This window comes from Montipora capricornis, chromosome 13 (assembly GCF_036669925.1).
Source record: "Montipora capricornis isolate CH-2021 chromosome 13, ASM3666992v2, whole genome shotgun sequence".
In the NCBI taxonomy this organism is placed as follows: Eukaryota; Metazoa; Cnidaria; class Anthozoa; order Scleractinia; family Acroporidae; genus Montipora; species Montipora capricornis.
In genome coordinates, this window is record NC_090895.1 from 12,981,536 (window position 1) to 13,000,284 (window position 18,749).

General features: G+C 48.1%; 1 protein-coding gene across 1 annotated transcript; it reads right to left on the minus strand.

Moving 5' to 3' along the window:
* Nucleotides 1-2,430: 2,430 nt before the first annotated feature.
* LOC138030552 (uncharacterized) lies at nt 2,431-3,741 on the minus strand. The gene is made up of 2 exons (XM_068878449.1): nt 3,265-3,741; nt 2,431-3,150 (listed from the first exon to the last, which is right to left on the minus strand). The coding sequence occupies exons 1-2, from the start codon at nt 3,739-3,741 to the stop codon at nt 2,431-2,433; spliced, it is 1,197 nt and encodes a 398-aa protein (XP_068734550.1).
* Nucleotides 3,742-18,749: the final 15,008 nt, after the last annotated feature.

An 18,749-nucleotide genomic window follows, 5' to 3' on the forward strand; every position in this document is an offset into this window, starting at 1 on the left:
AGGTGCTTTTTATGAGGTAATAATACGAAAGATAATTTTTCACGTGTGAATATATCAAGGTGTCTCGCGAACTTCTAAGTCGCATAGAAAATGCTGACAAAAGAATATCAGGAAGTTTAAGATAAGACGACGGCTACGGCAACGACAGCACCTTAAAGCAAGAAAATTATTGGTTAAAAAAAGAAAAATACTCATGCTGGACGTTCATTTCTTTGCCGTACTCCACAAAATAACATCACGAAATCACCAAATTTTAGGTTTTGACGCCAACGTTTGATATCCAGTTACAGGATAGGTCACCCGTATTGCATTGTATTTTTGTCCAAAAGACAGCCAATCAAAAGAGCTTTTGAAAACTTTAAGTTTATACTTGCGCAATATAAATGAATAAAGCTAAAGTTAGGTTAAAGTTAAAGATTCCATGAATTTATTCAAAACTTAGGGTGCGTTCGATTGACCGTATTCCGGAATAGAAATACATGGAATAGAAGTGAGAAATCCTTCGTTTTTACGGAGATTCACATTAAAATTGTCAAACACCTGCTAAAATACTATTTTAAACATATTTTTATTATCCTTGCTGCTTCGAAACGTACCAAACATACCGTTTTAAAAATCATCACTCCACGTATTCTTATTCCGGAAAAGGGTCAATCGAATGCGCCCTTAGTTGTGAACGCGGAGGACAAATGTACGGAAGCCGGTAAGGGTCACACGTTGTCGCTTCCAAATAAGCGCTAGGGTTAAGGTTAGGGTTAGAGTTCACTTTACCCAACCCAAACCCTATACAGGGAAGAAAAAGCGCTTGCAACGACGCGAACTTCGTCAACGTGGGTGTCATGTTCTTCGTCTTCTGTGACTACTTGGAAGCGACAACGTGGAAGCAGCAACTTGGAGGTGTCAGCTTGGAAGATTGGGAGGGGAGACGGTAAAATGATTATATCAGAAGGATACAAAACTGCGATAGCCTTCCTTCAAAGATTAGCATTGGTCTTAGAGTGAGAGTCCGACAAAACAGTCCCCTCTTTAGGTTTAACACGACGAGATGGAAGCGATAACGTGGAAGCGACAACGTGGAAGCGTCAAAGTTGGACCGACAACGTGTGACCCTTACCTGCTTCCGTACCAAAAATTGTGCATGGTCACGGTCAAGTTAACATGAAACGCGATGTCACTGTTTTCGCTTTTGAAGTTTTCGGAGCTTCATAATGGACCATGCCCAGATACACAAAAATAATAAACGCCTGTCTACGCATGTGTCTTTAAGAGGTCGCATCGCGGCTAAAATTGTAAGGAGTTTTTAAAAGGCCCCATTAAAAGAGATTCGAACCTCATCAACCCCCTAAAGGGCGTTTCCGTGTGATGCAAAAACAGTTAGTAGTACTAGTACTATCGGCTCATATGACCCACTTTTGAAGCGAGCTTTCTGATTGGTTAATCCCGATACGACGAGTCTTTTGATTTGTTAAAATTTTTGTGACTTCATGGCGGCGACCATTACCACGTGCACCCGTGAAAATGGAGTATTTTGATTGGTTAAGAGCTTGGTGTCAAAGTCCACAAAATGAAGATGGCGTTGCGTCCTACCACAAGATCCGGATGTCACCCCCGGCTCGGAGCTAAGGGTCTACAAGATGGCCGCCGCCGCCATGACGTCATAAAAATTTTAAGCTATCAGAAGCCTCATTGTATCGGGATTAAGCAATCAGAACGCTCGTTTCAAAAGTGGGTCATAGGGTCCAACAGGACCAATATGAGGAGAGCATGACGTCATGGACTACAAGATGGCGGATTGGGGATCACGTCATTTTCAATATGGCGGATGGAAGAGAAAAAGAGAGGCCACAAAAATGAATTTGTTTTTCGCAAATCATCAACGGTTTAATCAAGAAATTAAAACTTATTTACAAACGGGAACGTGTGAGGAGGCCTGGTGTCTAGCCCCGTCCCTAAAACAACAAAAATGGTAGGGGATCCAGAACCCACTACCCAAATAAGTCTGCTAAGACTTCTGCAAGATCCAGAGTCTCATCGGTGAGACGTTCGTAGCTGTACGGGTAGGTCTTGGCCGTCGTGGGGTCCAGGGCACGTTTGGACTAGACGAGACGGTAATCTTTGTGGGATGGTTGCGTTTCTAACGTGTACGTCTTGGAATTTCTGTCGATGGTGTGGTGGACGCGTGTGGTGCGAGGTACGTCTAGAGGATGATGTAATTCGTCCAAGGTGTTCTGACTCAAGGCGTAATTCAATTGAGCACTCCCTTCTACTTTGAGTGAGAACCCACGTACCTTACACACCGTCTTTCCTCGGTCCGTTTTGTAGCCGTAGTTCTTCGGACCACCCGAGCAGAATTCGACGATGTAATCTCCGGCATCGAGTTCGTCCTTGCAGTCGCCGAGATAAGCGCCTCGTGGGGGATACAATGGTGGGTCACCAGCGCGGTGCAGGTAGACCGAGATGATCTAGAGCTTGATAGAGACTGAGTTTGGCATGACAGGTCGTGAAAGCGGCCACGAAGATGTTGAGATTGGGCGAAGGAAGGACATCGTGGGCTCGTAGTTTGTAATGAATCTCGACACGGTTTTCCGTGAGGGAGCTGACGTAACGTACATCGTGTTGATCGCTGTCGAGGAACTGGACGAAGGGTTGAGGGTCAGTGAATTCTCGGACCTGGGTCTTGTTGATACATTGACCGAACTTCCCCCACATCAAATTGAGCATCATCTTAGCCAGGGCACGTAGCCCAGGGTTCTTTTTGATCTTGGAGGCAACAAGGTGAATCCTTTCCTGGGCATTGTAATCGTCGATGTGAGCTTGTTTCAGGGCTGGCGTGGTGCACACTTCGGGCCATCCGCTGGCTTCTTCTTTGATTTTGAGGCACGTGTCCATGTAGGATCGGAAGAGTTCCCTTCGTCGTTTTTCGGAATGCCACACTTCGTGGATGTAGGTGATCGTATAGCCTTCCTGTATGGCCACCTCTAGTTCTGGGGTACACCAAGTCCCTACTAGGGCAAGCTGATCGTCCTTGTGATGGCATGCAGACGTCTTGTCCAAGAGGGGTTTGGAAATGTTCTCTTCGACGCAGGTACAACATAATGGGAAGGTTAATTTGTCGTGACTACGGTAAGGCAGCACGGGATGGTAGAGACCCTGAGGTGGTAGGACGGTGCATTTGGTTAACCGGAAATAAGGCGAGAGATCAGTGGTGTCTGGTTCGTAGAGGAAAGTAGGATGTCCGAGGGGATATTAGCTATACTTGTTGACCCAAGGGTACAAGGACGTGTAGTCGTCGTACCGGATCTCTTCCCCGTTTTCCTCTACTTGAGCATAGAGACGTATGGCATTGGTCCGACCCCCGTAAAAAGCCTCCCGAGGTTCTTGAGGTGGTTGGAGGTCTCGATGGGTCAGGAAGTCGACCAGGTCCTGGTTGGAGTCTTTGAGGGCGTTCCACGAACACTCCCACATTTCCACAACTTGATACCCGAGAGTCTGTAGGAAAATTCGTTTTTTGTCGACGAGATCTCGTACGTTGTCCATGGTTCGGTCTAGCATGGTCGGGTGCACGTCTGTACGTTGAGGATGACAGGTCCGACATCCATGCCAAAAGCACCCATGGAACTCGTACACGGACATCATAGCTGTCGACTGTGTGTCGGGTGCCGGGGATTCGGTACTCACCCTCGTTTCGAGCATGTTGGATCCTTTGGCAGTGTAGAGGGTGGTGATCAGCAGCGGCGGCATGCCCGTAATCGCGGACCATGGCTTCGTGCTGGTCGTGTTCCTCTTCTGAGAGGGCTAGCCAGGCTCGGCGTCGTAGATTCCGTTCACACCAAGTCAACCATTCCATGGAGGCCTAGGAATTATTGATGCGACCTTGCCATCCCAAGAGGGGTTCTGATGCAATCGTGTTTTCTTCCATACAATGCATGCGCAAGTAGCGATTACAGGCCGAGGCTACCATCTGCTCGAAAGGATTGCATTCGGCACGAGCCTGGAAATCCCGCATGAATGTGAGGCACCCTTATTTCAAGAGTCCGACTCGCAGTACGTCAGGAGTTCTGTTTGAAAGTTAAAGACGACCCTTTGAGCTATTTGTTCGTCGTGCCAGGTGTCAAACTCTCGGCGTTTCCTGATCGACATACCTTCAGGCATGTAGAATGATTTGTCGGGGACACATCCCACGTACGTCTGGTATTCGGGAGGTTTGAACAAGTGAGGAAAGTGTCCTTTCTTGAGTTCGGTGAGCCCGAACGTCTTGGGGAAGTCGCTCAGCGGCATTTGAAAGAACGAGAGCGAGTCGATGAACTGTGTGGTTGTATCCTCGTGAGCATACGTGAGTTGCAGAACTTTCCCACTGTTCCGGACTTGTTCGATTTGTCTCTTTTGTCGGTGGAGTTCGTCGATGACGGGGTAACTGTCGTAGCCTTTGAAATTGTGGGCTAGCACCGTCAAGGATCGCGTCCCATTCTCTGTGAGAGTTTCTAACTACTTCAAAAAATGAAGGAGGCAGTGGTCACCCCTGAACAATACGGGATGATCGTGGGACACTCCGTCTTAGCGACGATGAGATTGGGCACGTGACGTCTCTCTACTTGCATGCTTTCAATGTCAAAAAAAACATGTAGGGTAGGTATTTCCTCTGGGTCGTTGTCGTCGTCCTCCTCTTCCTCATGGTTGTCGTTGCCCTCTAGTAGCGCGTGTAAGCCGGCTGCACCGTTGTCCAGGAGGGACTGCAATCCGCCTGCAGCAACCCGACGATCTTACTGTCGACGTCTTTGTTCCCGTCGTACCTCGGTCGGGGTCTTTTGGACTTGTAAGAAACATCGATGTTGATGTACGTCGACCTGCTCGTGACAGCATCGGCATTCCCGGAACCCGCACCAATGGGTTCTGATGTCTTTGATGCTGCATAAAACACGGTGACATTCTTTGCACTTGCAGCGTGTGGCACACACGGAGGGATGTTTGAGATCGACGGGTTTGCCGGCTTGAGTCTTAGACCGGTGGGCTTGGAGACAGGCATCCCTGTAGAAGGAACGGTAACAGGGATAACAGAAGAGAACATGAGGCGAACGGTAGTGTCGGTAGGCGTCGGCGTGATCTTGGCATCCTTCCCGCAAGCAGGACCCACAGTGATTCACTTCGTTGTTGGGACAGGCCTGTTGACCCTGATCGTTGTAGGCTTGGAAACATCCACTGCAAAAGTACCTTTTACGGAAGAAATGGGGCATGGAGGACAAAGCATTGTAATGTCCATCTTCGTGTAAGAGTCCCAAGAAAGTGTTTCCACGTCCGTAGGCGTATACAACGATGATCGTGTAGTCGTGGAGACTGGGAGCGGCGATTATTTCATGAAGTTGTTCTGGACCACAGGGTTGTTGGGGTAAACGTTTCTTTCGGACAGAATCGGTCCATTGCCGACGTATGGTCCGGTCTTCTTGGTTTTGACGAACGCAACGTAGGGCGCAACGTTTGAGACCTTTGAGACGCGTCAAAGCTTGGTGACCTGGCAGGTAGGTCTTTCTTTTACCGGAACCGACGGCAACGCCACGGACGTTAACGAACGAGAGGGTGAAGGAATCGTCCATCTCAAACTGTTCGTTGGAGTTGAGCATGTGCGAGAGGTTACCGAGTAAGGCGTCGGCTCTTTGACCTTGAGCGCGCTATTCTTTGGCTCGTAGTTCCCATCCGTTGTAGGCATTGGCAATTCGATTGGAGGCTAGGGCTATGTAGATACGATCTCCGTCTGGGATGTCTTCATTGTTGATCAAGTCGTCAAGAGCGGCACAAAGTCCCTGCACGAGAGCGTCGGCTAATCGTTGCCGAGGGATGAAAGCACCGATCTGTCTAGGGCAAAGCTGGAAGACACGTTCTCGAACACCCATACGTTCACTGCGTCGTTCCACAACAGGTTGTCTTTGGAACTCGAAACGCCCGTGAGGAGCAGCAGCACTTCCTATCTGTTCACCTTCAAAGTCATTCAGCGCTTGAGCTAATTCTTCGTCACTATCCATGATGGCAAGATGATCCGCGATGTTTCTTAGATGTAGCCATGTCGAAGCGACAGATGGAGACGGAGAAGGAGAAACAGAGTTATTATCCGTGTTGGACCAGGATCGCGGATGAAGGATGGAAGTAGGTGATGAAGAAGAAGAGGAAGACGATCGTGACGGAAGTGCTTTTCTTTATTCTCTTTTGGTATCACTGAACCTGATCTGCTCGATTTTATTTTTGGTTTGTTGTAGATGACGGCGACGTACGTAGGAGAATCGGCTATCGTTTTCGAGTGTGGGTTGTGTCGTATGAGACGTCCTTTTGTTCCGGAAGGGTTCCTTAATCATGCGATGCTTATATTTTCTTTACGGTATGATGCAATGTCCTGGGTACCGTTATTGCACGGGTTCTTATGGACGTCGCCCCACCTCGTTCGTCCTTTGTCGTACGTGTCGGCGACCCGTGTTCAGAAATGGACTTCTCTGCATGCCATTTACGTCCTGTTGTTTATGTCGATGATTTTCCTCTTTTTCTAGATGGTTGTCGCCTATCAGAGGGCGTATACGGGATCCGAGAAGTATTATTGGATCAAGTGAGAGTGTCGACACTGTAATCATTTTATGGCCACATGCTTGCGATGTTTGGCACGTGTAAATAACTACAATTGTCTTTGCAGCATGTGTCTTTCTCATTGCTGGTGTGACGTCATGGACCCACAACAAGTCTCCTACGGGCGTCATCGGAGTCATAGTTACACTCGTGATCCTCTTCTTATTCTCCTTTTAAATTGACTCTCTTTTCTTTAGCTCGTTTGTCATCTGGAGAGCACTAGTCGGAATATAAGATGTCCTTTACGTTTGCCCCGAGAAATACACTCACGATTACGTTTTTTGTTTGAATGGTTTTCTTTAGAGGACGTACCAAGATGTACGAAGTCACCTCGACTTTCAGATCGACAACAAAGCCTACGGATTTGCTATTATTTTGAAAATATACCATCTCTTTTATCCTAGAAAGGGTGTGATTTATGTGGTGCATCATCACTTCTCCGTGTCTCGGGGATATATTGGGAATCATTATTGTGTCAAAGATTTCGTTACCTCCTCTTCTAGATATGGTGCCATCTCGTTGTGCTGTTTACTCGTTTCTCGGCCCTTTGCGGTCGGACTTTGAAGGAGACTAAGTTACGCGCGGAAGTGTGGAAGTCTGTGGTCTGTTTCTGGACCTGCCGAACATAGATACCTACACATGCGCATGCATGGGCGTCGACGAAGACGGCGCCGTCGATAGCCGATTCTCAAATGTTGTCGTCGTCATACCTTTATGGATCTGCTTGTTCTGCCATGAAGCCACGCAATAATAAAGAAGATCGTGTCCAATTTGACATGTGCATGGACTTTTTTTACTAGATCATGACCGTGTATTGTTCCGGAGAATGGTTCATGCTGTGGGATTGTCGTTGTTGTCAGTTTGGACCCGTGACGTGCATGCGTTGTCTCGCCGTGATGGACGATTCTGAAAGTTCCTTGGCACATGGACGAAACTGCCAAGGACCGTATCGACGCCGTAGGGAACTGGGCGTCACGTTCGGTTCTTTTATGGTTTCCACATGACCCTTTACTTTCATCTTTTGCTAGATCATGGTACGTCCCGAACGATGTTTTTGTACGTGGAGCGGCAATTTTCACGTGCACAAGAAAAAGCCCTACACGCCTGAGGTTCGAGTGATATTATTGGAAGAACGATTGACGGGACTACGTTTTTTTATTTGGGAATTTGTGGTTGTCCCTTACGACGGTTGTCCACCTTGGCCGGAGGACGTGGAGGAGCCCGATTTTATATGCAGAGGGTGTCATTGGGGTAGAGAGACCACTCAAGATCGGTTAAGGGATATTGATCGTTACTTGTGCGTTTACGGACGGTATCACCAGGATTTGAGATAGATCAGACCGGATTAATATCGAGACGTGAACGGATTTTGTTTTTTCATAGTATGGGATTCTGACCAAGACCCCTGATTACATGCGAATGGCCTACGGAGAGTTCATGTGTTTACCTTGTCATTGGGGAACGTACACGATTTTAGAGAAAGTACGGATCATCGATAGAGTTTTAACACGATACGGATTTTATAATTACAGAGGATCCCATTATGTTGCGGTCGTTTGTTATTTGGCAGACTACGACTCGGACTCGGACTCGGACTCGGACTCAGATGTGATGAGGACGAAATAAGTATTTACTATCTGGTTCCACCTCTATGGCGTCATCGGGTCATGATCTGGTGCGACGATGGACATTTTTATTACGTTAGTAGCCAGGGACATTTGGATGTTCGCACAGGACGTTTTCATAGTTTGGACCCTTCGTATTGTGCATGCTCTTCTGAATAGGGTCTTCTTTCGTTTCCACAGATGTGCACCATATCCCGTACCAAGATGATAAACCGTCCGTTGGACGACTATCAATTGTGTTGTCCTACGAGATGTTGGATTTACCTTCACTACTATGACCAATGCAATGACACGTGGCGTCTTCGACCTTTCTTGATGAGAAGAGATGGTGACGGACATTTTCGTTTTCTTTTGTAGGTACGATTGGATCTTGCCCCATGTATCGATCTGCGCAGGAGACGCGGCATGGCCCATGGATGTTGTTACAGAGGGACGTGTACGTTTTTACGGGACTGGAACTTACTGTGGCCTACATGGGAACACAGGAAGCGTATGACCAACAAAAGAGACACAGACGGACATTTTCATTTCATGAACTTTATTTGCTTTGGTCGTAGAGATGATGTTATGAATAATCTTAAAGTATCGGGACAACCGTAAAGGTCCATTTCTTCAATTAAATGGTAATTAAAGTTTGAGTCTGCGTTTCAATTGCATGATTTTCTTGACCACTTTCTCCGTCTTCTTTTTTTTCCCTGGGAGGTTACTGATAGCCCGAATCATCTTGTCGTCGGCTTTCTACTTGTCCTGTAAAGTCCTGGCCTTGGCATAGTCGATCTCGTGGGTCTTGGCAATCTTGTCCAATCGATTGATGCCAGGGTCGCCACACTTGAGTCGTTTTTTTAGATGCGTACCTGGACCCATGTACTGATACCCTGGCCAATGAAACTCGATTCCCGTCTTGGCCAAAGCGTTCTGTGAGGCAAACTTGCCACCACGTTGACGTGTTCGTCGTTGTCTTCGACAGTTCCTCTTAGTAGTCCTTGCCATCGAAACAAGTCCTTGCCTTGTCAAAGTCCAGCCAATCAGCCGGACGTCGTAATTTATCTGTTTCGGTACGCCGGCGACGAGCTCCTTTCTTGCGAATCTTTTTCTGAGTGGATCGATCCATCGCGTCCGCTGCATCGGCGATGGTGTCACCCATCATGGGGTCTCTTTGAAAGTCGACCGATAGGGTCATCTTGGAGGGGGACTTTCCTTTCTTCTTTCTCTTTTTCTTGGGGGGTGCGGGTGTCGCGGCTTTGGTGACGAATCGAAGTCGTTTCCTGACTTTGGGGGGTGCAGGACCCGAGGGTGTCATCGGAGTGTCGGTCACGTTCTCCTTCTTTTTTTGGACCAGTTACTCAGCATATTCTGTAAAGGTCCTTGCGTGAACGCTTCCCCTTCCATATCACGATCGTCGTCGGGATCAGGACTGAATCCTATGGGTTGTCGAACGGCCTTGGTCCACTGACGTTTTTCGCGTGCCAAAGGTATGACCAGAGCTATCTTCATACCCGGAGGGATGTGTCCGACATGAGAATGGCTGCTTCTTTAGCCGCCAGACGCACCGCTTTCGTCAATTGAGAGTTCTCTGTCAGGCGTTCCTTGTACACTTCTTCTAACTGACTGAGCCATTCGGGATCCACCAACACTTGTTTTTGAAAACCTGGGGTACCCTCGTCTTTACTCATCGTGATGTACTAGGACCATCAGGCCTCTCCCTAGTTTTATAGTAGAGGTCCTGTTTCTCGCCACGTTCTCGTTCCAAATGTCGGTTCAGTTCGCACACTTGATCTTGCAGGGCACCCATCTTTTGTTCCGCTAGATCGAGACTCTGATTTAATTCTTGTAGTTGATCCGTCAATTGATGTATGATATCACATTGTTCTCGTACCCGGTGTCGCAGACCTCGTATCTGATCCCACAGGGTACAAAACGAACGAGGACCGTACGTCCACGAGTTGTCACTCCAACCATCGTCCATGTTGCAGATGATTCTTTACACAATGATGATAGGCTGTATGCAATCCTTTCCAAAACCGGGTTTGCCCCCGCATCATCTGTCGTCGTACTTTTATGCTGGTGGTCCGACTTATGGCGCGCCACACTCGTCTATCTCGCCAATCCGAGTTTAGTTTGAGTAGCGTGTACTTGGACAGACGGATGCGTCCCTTCAGAATCTCTCGTGCCAGCTAACTGATAGCATCGATGATTTGATGGACGGCATTGTATAGGCTTCGTAACAGGCAGACTCTCGATGATGTTACCAGACCTCGTAGAAAGTCACTCAGATACGGTATTTGCACGCGAATACGCCAAGGCGCCTGTCTCATCGTTGACATAGACATCGTTCACACGCCGTATTCAATCCTTGCCACAGACCTAGTCCCGTTTGATTCATCATGATCTGACGTCTTTTTTTAATAGAATTCTTACGACACGCCATGTCACTCAAGGTTGTAGTCGTTCCACCATCTTGGGCGACACCAGAATCTGACCTCGGAGAGCATTGGCCCGGTCGTGTACCATACTGCCGGGTTTGACTCCTCCCACTGAGGAGGACTCCCATACTTGAATCTATACTTGTACGACCCGACTATTTATGTACGATGAGACGAGGACACCGTTGACATGTGGTAACAAAATTTTAAAGCATAATCATCCACTCATGTGCCGTACAACATTGAACGAGGGTAGGGCATTCAACTCTCACAATCTGACGACGTACTTGTCGACCTATGACTTGGTCGTTCCTGTGAAATCGACCGGAGAAAATCCCTTGACAAAATCAGTCATCGTTTTACCTCGTACCCTTCCTTTCAAAAATAGCAAAGCATAATGGAAACTGGCCATACTATTCAAAGCTTGCATAGTCTCTTCGTTCCACTTCACGTGGTCCCATGGTTCAAACAACGTTTCCAAGTCCGGGGCATCATAGGTCGAGAGAGGGAGTTCGTAACTGTCCATGACTTCACACGTTCCCTTCTCGCTCCAGAGTCCTAACCAATGTTGACCCGATGTAGGCCGCTCGTGTCGTAGGACTGGGACGAGCAACCCGTCCGAAGGATGGACACAGTGAAAGACGCGTTTCAGGATCAGATCGTACAAGGCTAAATGGCGTAAGGTCACGTCACTCAAAGGCACAAATTCCATCTTTTTTTTTTTCTTTTCAGTTTTCAATCGATTCTTTTTATACAAGATGGCACTGCTGGCACCCACTTGGAAGGTGTCTTCGAATTCTCCCCACACCAGCACGGTGATGTTCTTGTCAGGAGCTGCATGAAACTTGATCTCCAAACGGACTTTGCCTCTTTGTTTAGGATTTCGATGATTCGGAGAATCTGCATCTCCATTGGGCACATTGTTAAAGGTAAACAACGTACAAAGACGTCCGAATCCCCAGTCCTCGGGATGGATCATGTGCGGACGATGATGCAGCACCGAACCACTTGTTTCCAGGAGACGATGATATCCCAAGAAATCTTTCCGCATGTTCGTTCCATTCAATTCCAACGTTGAATACGGGTATTCTTCGCCACCGATGATCTGGCAGATACTCGTGACCCCAAAATCTTGGAAGGCATACGGATAATACTCCAGATCGCCATTAAGGACGGTGCCTACTATTGTTATTGCGCATACGTTGTGCGCATCCAAAGATACTCGGGTTCCCTATCGGTGATGCCTACTAGTACAGGGACATTTTTGTGCGTTTTAAAACTATCCGGAGAAAGTAGATCTTAGTAAGTATTCTTAGTATCCAAAAAGAAAATTGGGGTAACCATGCTTTTTTGAGAGATAATTAAGCTTCAATTTGAGAAAGAACGCCATACATTGCTTTGTATTTTAAAGCTTTTTACAAATATTATTCAAGAATTATCTTTGAAAAATGCGTGGTTACCCCCAATTTTCTTTTTGGATTTCAATAACACCTTTTAAGATCTACATTTCCTGCATAATCACACCCGGGGCAAAAATATCTTTAATTAGTAGGCACCGTCCTTAAACGCTTTACTGTCCAGCAGACCGACCATCCACAAGGTGGTGCGTCCGTCGAACGAAAAGGTTCGAGTCTCGCTTCGGACGATGGGGTACATTTACTTCTCACATCGATCTTGAGCTTCAAATCGTTGTAGACGCTCGAATTCAGATTCAAACGACAGAGATGAAACGTCACCTTAATGCCGTCTTTACCCAGGGTGACCTGGTTCTTTGCCCCCGTACTGCTGGTCTTGTTGCCAAACAGAAAGAACTCGGGTTTGTTGCAAAACAGTTCCAGGACCATTTCCATTTGAGGTGCCAACAAATGTCCTGTTCGCATGGCAGCAAATGGGGGTGCATGATCATCTTGGCTTTGTTGTTACCGTGGAACGAGACCGTGGCTTTCTTCAGGGCATTGCTTTCGTTGTGTCGCCATCCCACCGTCGTACAGATGTCATCGTCATGTACAGCCGCAGCCAACTGCTTGGTCACGTTCAAATAGTTGACCCAACCTTGAGGTGCCAATAGGGTGGCCCCTTTGTCCCGACTGTAATTCAACACGGTCTCTATAAACGCCATGTACATGTACGTATCGGTCTGTTCGCTCATTAAGACATCACCCAATCGTAGGTTGATCTGTAGTCCATGAGGCAGATTGTTGGTCACGTACACAAACTTGCTGTTGTTGGCATCTGACGCACTGTTGACATTGGCCACGAGCCCGTTGGCCGCAGCCGAATTCAATTTCAAGTCGATTTCCAAGTAACTACTCTCCAAATAGACAAATTCGACCAAACCAGGGATTGCAAAGGAAATGGGAACGATCCCCGTCATGGCTTGACTGTAAGGCACCATACGGTCACGTCCGTCAAAGGCAAGGTAAACAGATCCAAACTCATCGTCGTCGTCTTCTTCTCCTTCGTCTACGTGATGGTCGTCGTCGTCCCAATACGTCTGTCACCAGCCAACCGCCGTACTGATGTGGAGGATCCGTTCCGTTTATACCAGCGGCAGCAGCTGATTGCCGTCGACGATAAGCCCGTTGTCGACGCAACTGCAAATGCACGACCATCGGACGGAAATTCATTTTCCAAAGATGGAAGTCACGCTTTGTTTCGCTTTTTTATAGGCATGTCGTCCTCCAGCTTTGAGGCCCGCTTTCAGGATCGACCCCGCTTTTCGTTTGAAACCCCGCTTCAAGGATTGTCCCACCACTTCTCCTGCCGAGCCTAACGATTGGCCACTGGCAACCGCCTGCAGTCCCGATTGCATGGCATTCATCAACATGGGCGATGCAATCTTGATCAAATCTTCGGTGACGCCAGACCCCTGTTGACCACGAAGGTACAGGATGATACCGTGTCAAACTACCTCCACGCATGATGAGGATGCTTTTCTTTCTGGTGTGTCTGCTTTTTTATACCTGCTCGGACTGTGGTCTCTTCCGGAATTGAAACGTCACGATCGTCCTCCCTCCTCCTGTAAAGGTAGCCAGTTGTTCGGTACTCTCACCCAGACTGACCTCGATCACGTCCAAATAATCACGACGCACGGGCATCCATTGAATGTGTGTCGGCTCGAAGTAGACCACACCCGAACCGTCTTGTCGGTAATGCACTTCACGTATCAGCAGGTGTTCGCTATCTCCGACGATGTTACTACTCACCACATCTGAATACAATAGCAAGGTTCGTGACTTTTGGGACGCCGACTGACCAAAAGCAGCATTCAAGTTCTTGATCCTCAAACCTACTCCCGGAACGTGCTTCCAGTATCGAGGATTACTATTGGCCTTGGACAGTTCTGTGACGAGCTGTCTAGACATTCTTTTGTTGTCCTTTTCGTAGAACGAGTACTCGAGGTTAGGACCCAAGGACACTTTTCCGGCCATATCCTTAGCGAGCCACCCCATGTTGTAGGCCAAACAAAACTGAATCACGAATGTCATGTCACCACTGCTAAGCGATCCCACGTCTGCCTCTTTCTTCCTCTCGAGTAGGACCTCCTGATCATCCCATCGGAACGGGTATCATAGCCGTACTCCATATTACTCGTCACCAACTCGTGTTGCACCTGTCTGTCTACTTCCTCCATCAGTTCCTTCATGAGTCCGACACCATCTATCTCTGACTTGCGTTTGAGAATAGCAGTTTTAGTCACACTACAATGGGGTCTTTTTGAATTTCTCAAACGCTTCATTGAAGCGTACGAATCGCCAGTTGAAAGCTTTCGCCAGGACCATGAATCGGGCTCCCTGGTACAAGGAAGACCATCCCAGACCCTCCATGACGACCGCCACAGGACCGTGGGAAAATTTATTGGGATATCCTTCAAAGATGGACCCATCGTGAAAGGACTCTTGGGTGTAGTCTGCCTTGGGCCCCATTTTATCGATGGGTACCAAGAGCATATTGGGACCTCGGTGATAATAGCCAGGTTGAAATTCGTAACGGGGATTCGTCGTCAACCAACTCATGTGCTGAGCCAATTCGAAGACGAATCCAAAATATTTCCACATGACGCCGCTAATGAACACCTGCGTATTGTCCAACACCAGATCGCTCCCTTCCCAGCGAAGTGTCACCCCTAATTTTTTCTTCGTCGTCTTCGAATTCTCTGTGACGTCGATGAAGAGTGTATCCCTAGTCTTCAGACCCTCTGCGATCGTCTGTTCCATCTTGTCGATTCCCTTCTTTAGGAACTCGACACCTGTTGACGAAGGGGTAATCTCTGACAATAACACCACACCCCGTAGATTCCGTGAGATCTTTCCAGAATTCACCACGGTATAGTAATACGTGCACAGGTATCCATTCTTATTCCATTCGTCCGGATGTCCGATGCCATCGTAAGCATCGTGGACCAAGATGTTCTCTGGGTACACCTTCTGTGGTGGCAGTGGTGGTGGTGGAATGGCAGGGAACGACGCCCCACTCAATCCCATTTCCCATCGATCGTCTTTCTGCCATAGACGATTGCCTGGCAAACGTACCTTAAACTCGGAGGGATCATTGTCGGGAAACTCGGATTTCTGTACGTGACTCGACAAGGTAGCGTAACACGACATGATGGATCTCTTTCTTTTATTTTCTCTCTCTCTTATTTATTCATGTTTCAAAGCCGAACGAGGAACCCAACTATCGTATTTAATAGGCCAACCCAACCAACAGACTTTCACGGTTCGTCCGCATCGTCGTAAAATCTTTTCCATGCGGAACAAGGCTCAGTCGGGTGCGGTGTCTTCTGCACATCTTCTTTGTAGAAACTGCCTTCTAAAGGAGTTCCGTCTCGTTCTTTGAGCTTGTACGTGACGACGGGTCCAGGCACCACTCGCTGCACCACAAACACTTCTTCCGTCCATCCCGGTTAATAACCTTTCTTGAAAGGACGATGTTTCTTACTGAGTCTTACTCGATCGCCCACCTTGAGTTTAGGACGAGGACGCGATTTCAACCGTTTGCCGTACAACTTGATCCACACCGTCCCCTCGTTCTTGTCCCTCACCTCACGTGGTGCCATCCCGATACTCCGATGAAAACTCCGATTGTATCCGTCGAGTAATTGGGGCAATACACTAAGATAGGCTCGCGTATTACAAGCCGTGAAATAATGATAAATGCGTTGCTTTAACGTACGATTAAAACGTTCGACCACGGAGGCCTTGGCATCCTCGTGAGTCAAGAAATGATGAATGCCTTCTTTTTCCAACATGCGTCTAAACGGAGCATTGTAAAACTCTTTACCGGCATCGGTCTGTAAACGCAACGGTTTTCGCCCCCCTTGTTTCAATATTTTCTCAAAGGCTTCTGTCACGGCCACCGGCCACCTCCGTCTTGTTCTTGACGGGTACGGCCCAGGCGTACTTGGATAACACATCGATCACTGTCAACAGGTATCAGTTTCCACCATTCCATTGTTTGAGAGGTTGCTTCTCCACCAGATCGGCTTGAATCGTTGTCGTACCGGTCGGATCGCCAACTCCAGAATATTAGGAAGGTCCTTGAGGTATCGTTTCTCTAGGGTCTGCCACGTACACTACGCTCTCTCGGGTCCAACAGTTCTCGTCAACCATACCAGATACACGACAAAATAAGACCATTTATAGCCGGCCTCTCGTTTCAGAGCTGCCACCTCGGCTATGGCATCGATCGGTCCCTTGGTCGGAAACCCATCCCATTGATCGTCTCCACCGAGAATTTTCACGAGTTTCCGACACAACCACGTCAAGATCGACCAACGCAGTTGTCGTCCGTATTTGCGATAAGGGAGATGTGCTAATCGTTCTAGACCCACCCTCAATACACGACGGCCCAGCTCGGCACACGACATCACGACTGCCATTACATTTCACAACACGTTCTTTTATTTATACTTTTTTCCTACTTTCCAGAATCAATACAAATCTGATCAAAATTCAAATCAAGAAAACATGCTTTTAACAGTCCGGGTGTAATGGGACGGGTCTGCTCCAGGCGACGGCACCACCGCTCTTCCCGTTTCTCTAGATTCTTTATCCTTTTAGCGTGGTCCATCCACTGCTGTCTCCGTGACAACTTCTCGAGTCCCTCTCTTAACTCTTCTTCGGACAATGGCTTGAAGGGTACGTGAATATCGGTCTCCATCTGCTCCAGTTCCTTCTTGATCCTTTCTTGACCGCGCTTGAACCTTTGAAACTCTTCCACCTCGTTGGGGTATCCAGCTTTCGTAGCTTCTCCCAGACGATGTTTGACGATACAGTTGGACCACTCGCTGACCAGCCACTAAAAGAACTTGCAAGACTCTTCTTGTCGACAGGTCAGGAAAAACCGACCCTTATTGGGCGACTCTGGGTCCATGGTCAATGACAACCGGGGTTTTTTGTCGTGGAAACAACTCCAGGGTCCTCGTCTGATATCTGGATGAATCTGTTCTTCGTCAGCATCGGTCCAGGTTTGTACTCAATCGGCACCCATGACCCAGAAAGGACACACGGCATCAACATCTTGACAATACATGCACGGTACTCCATTTTTAGACAGCCCTGCGGTCAAAGGGGTCTTGTGGAAAGGACACAGCACGTCCCCCGAGGGTTGGATCAGAGGGGGTGAGGATCGTGACGATGACGACAATGGCGGCGAAGGCGGCGGTGGTGGTACCGGTTCGGGAGCTGGCCAGGTTGCCGTCGCCGTCACGGGTTCCAACGGTACGCCCACATCCTGCTGATGAACGATCCCTTCTGCCAATTTCACGGGTCCTTGAGGTGGTGGAATCTGCTCTACCACCATCATCATTTCCTCGTACGAAGGTAATTGGAGCCGGTACCGATGCCAGAAGAGCATCCAACTCTCGGGCACCCTCATTTAACGTGTTTTCCTCCTTCTCATTCTTCTTTTTATTTTCCTTTCGTTTCTCAGCCGCTTTTTGGCGGGCTTTGTAAATCTTCACAGGCGGTTCGGCCGACTCACGGACGGTATCCTGGTTCTCTTTTCTCTTTCCTTTCACGGGCGAGTTCTTCTTCTTCATCTTACTGTTGCCCTCTTTAAACGGGTAACGGGCAGGAGACAGATCACCGTATAGCCAAGACGTACTCATTTTCTTTTGCAAAATGACCACGAGGCAAGAACGTTGTCTCTTTTTATGACTTTTACACGTGATCGTCACACCTGTGGCGTCAAGGACTTCAAGGTCATTTACTCAAACCCTTATAAAAGTTAGTGTCCCTCTCGCACAAAATCACACCAAACCATGTCTCATAGGATCGCTACGCAAACGGACGAGGATACCATTAAGTTAAGGCTCCTCAGACATTTGGACGCTGTCTTTGATCAATTTCTGTGCAAGTATTGTCGTCAAGACAAGAACGAACTGCCCCTCTCTGCTCTAGACACGTGGGACCTGTTTAGAAACTGCAATGAGTGCCGCCGCCTCTTCGACTGGGCCGACGATCCCGACGAATTCCCAGATGCCAGTTTGTACTCCGAACGCGAGTACGGCGAAGTCTCATCACCCTCTCGATGAGGTGTGCGTGGTCATCGATCTTGAGTATTTTTTCAGTGGACGTCAGATCTTGCCACGAGAACTCGGATGGTGCGACCATACCGGAAAACATTACGGGTCCACCCATTACAAACCCTGCATGCGGTGGCACGATCGATGCACGACCTTATACTGTGAGAAGTACGTCCACGGCTTCCCGTACTATCCAAGAGAATCCTATCCTGTACCCAGTGAACTGTTAGCCGACTTTCGCCGTCTCTATGAACAGTACAAGACCTCCGAACGTTCTCTGGTAGCCTTCAAGGGTGGCGTCAAGGGAACCTGGTTGACGACCTGGAACATCCCCAACCTCGATCTCGAAACGTTGGGATGTCCCAGGTTCGAGGACTTACCACGTCTCAGATCTGTAGCATCTTGTGGTCAACATCGAGACCCGTTAGGCCATCATTGCCCTCAAGTGGAGTGCTACCACTTCGTCCAATGGATACGGAATCAAAGATTGTTGCAATATGACACAAGTGACATCAATTGCGAACGAACTCAAAGATTCCTAGCCAGTCAGAAACCCTCCACTCCATTACG

Bases quoted from the DNA above. Each gene is read 5' to 3' on its own strand.
- LOC138030552 (XM_068878449.1), bottom strand. From the start codon at position 3,741: ATGCCGCCGCTGCTGATCACCACCCTCTACACTGCCAAAGGATCCAAC. The intron at 3,151-3,264 runs GTCAACAAGTAT...CTACCACCTCAG, and splicing joins ACACGTCCTTGTACCCTTGG to GGTCTCTACCATCCCGTGCT.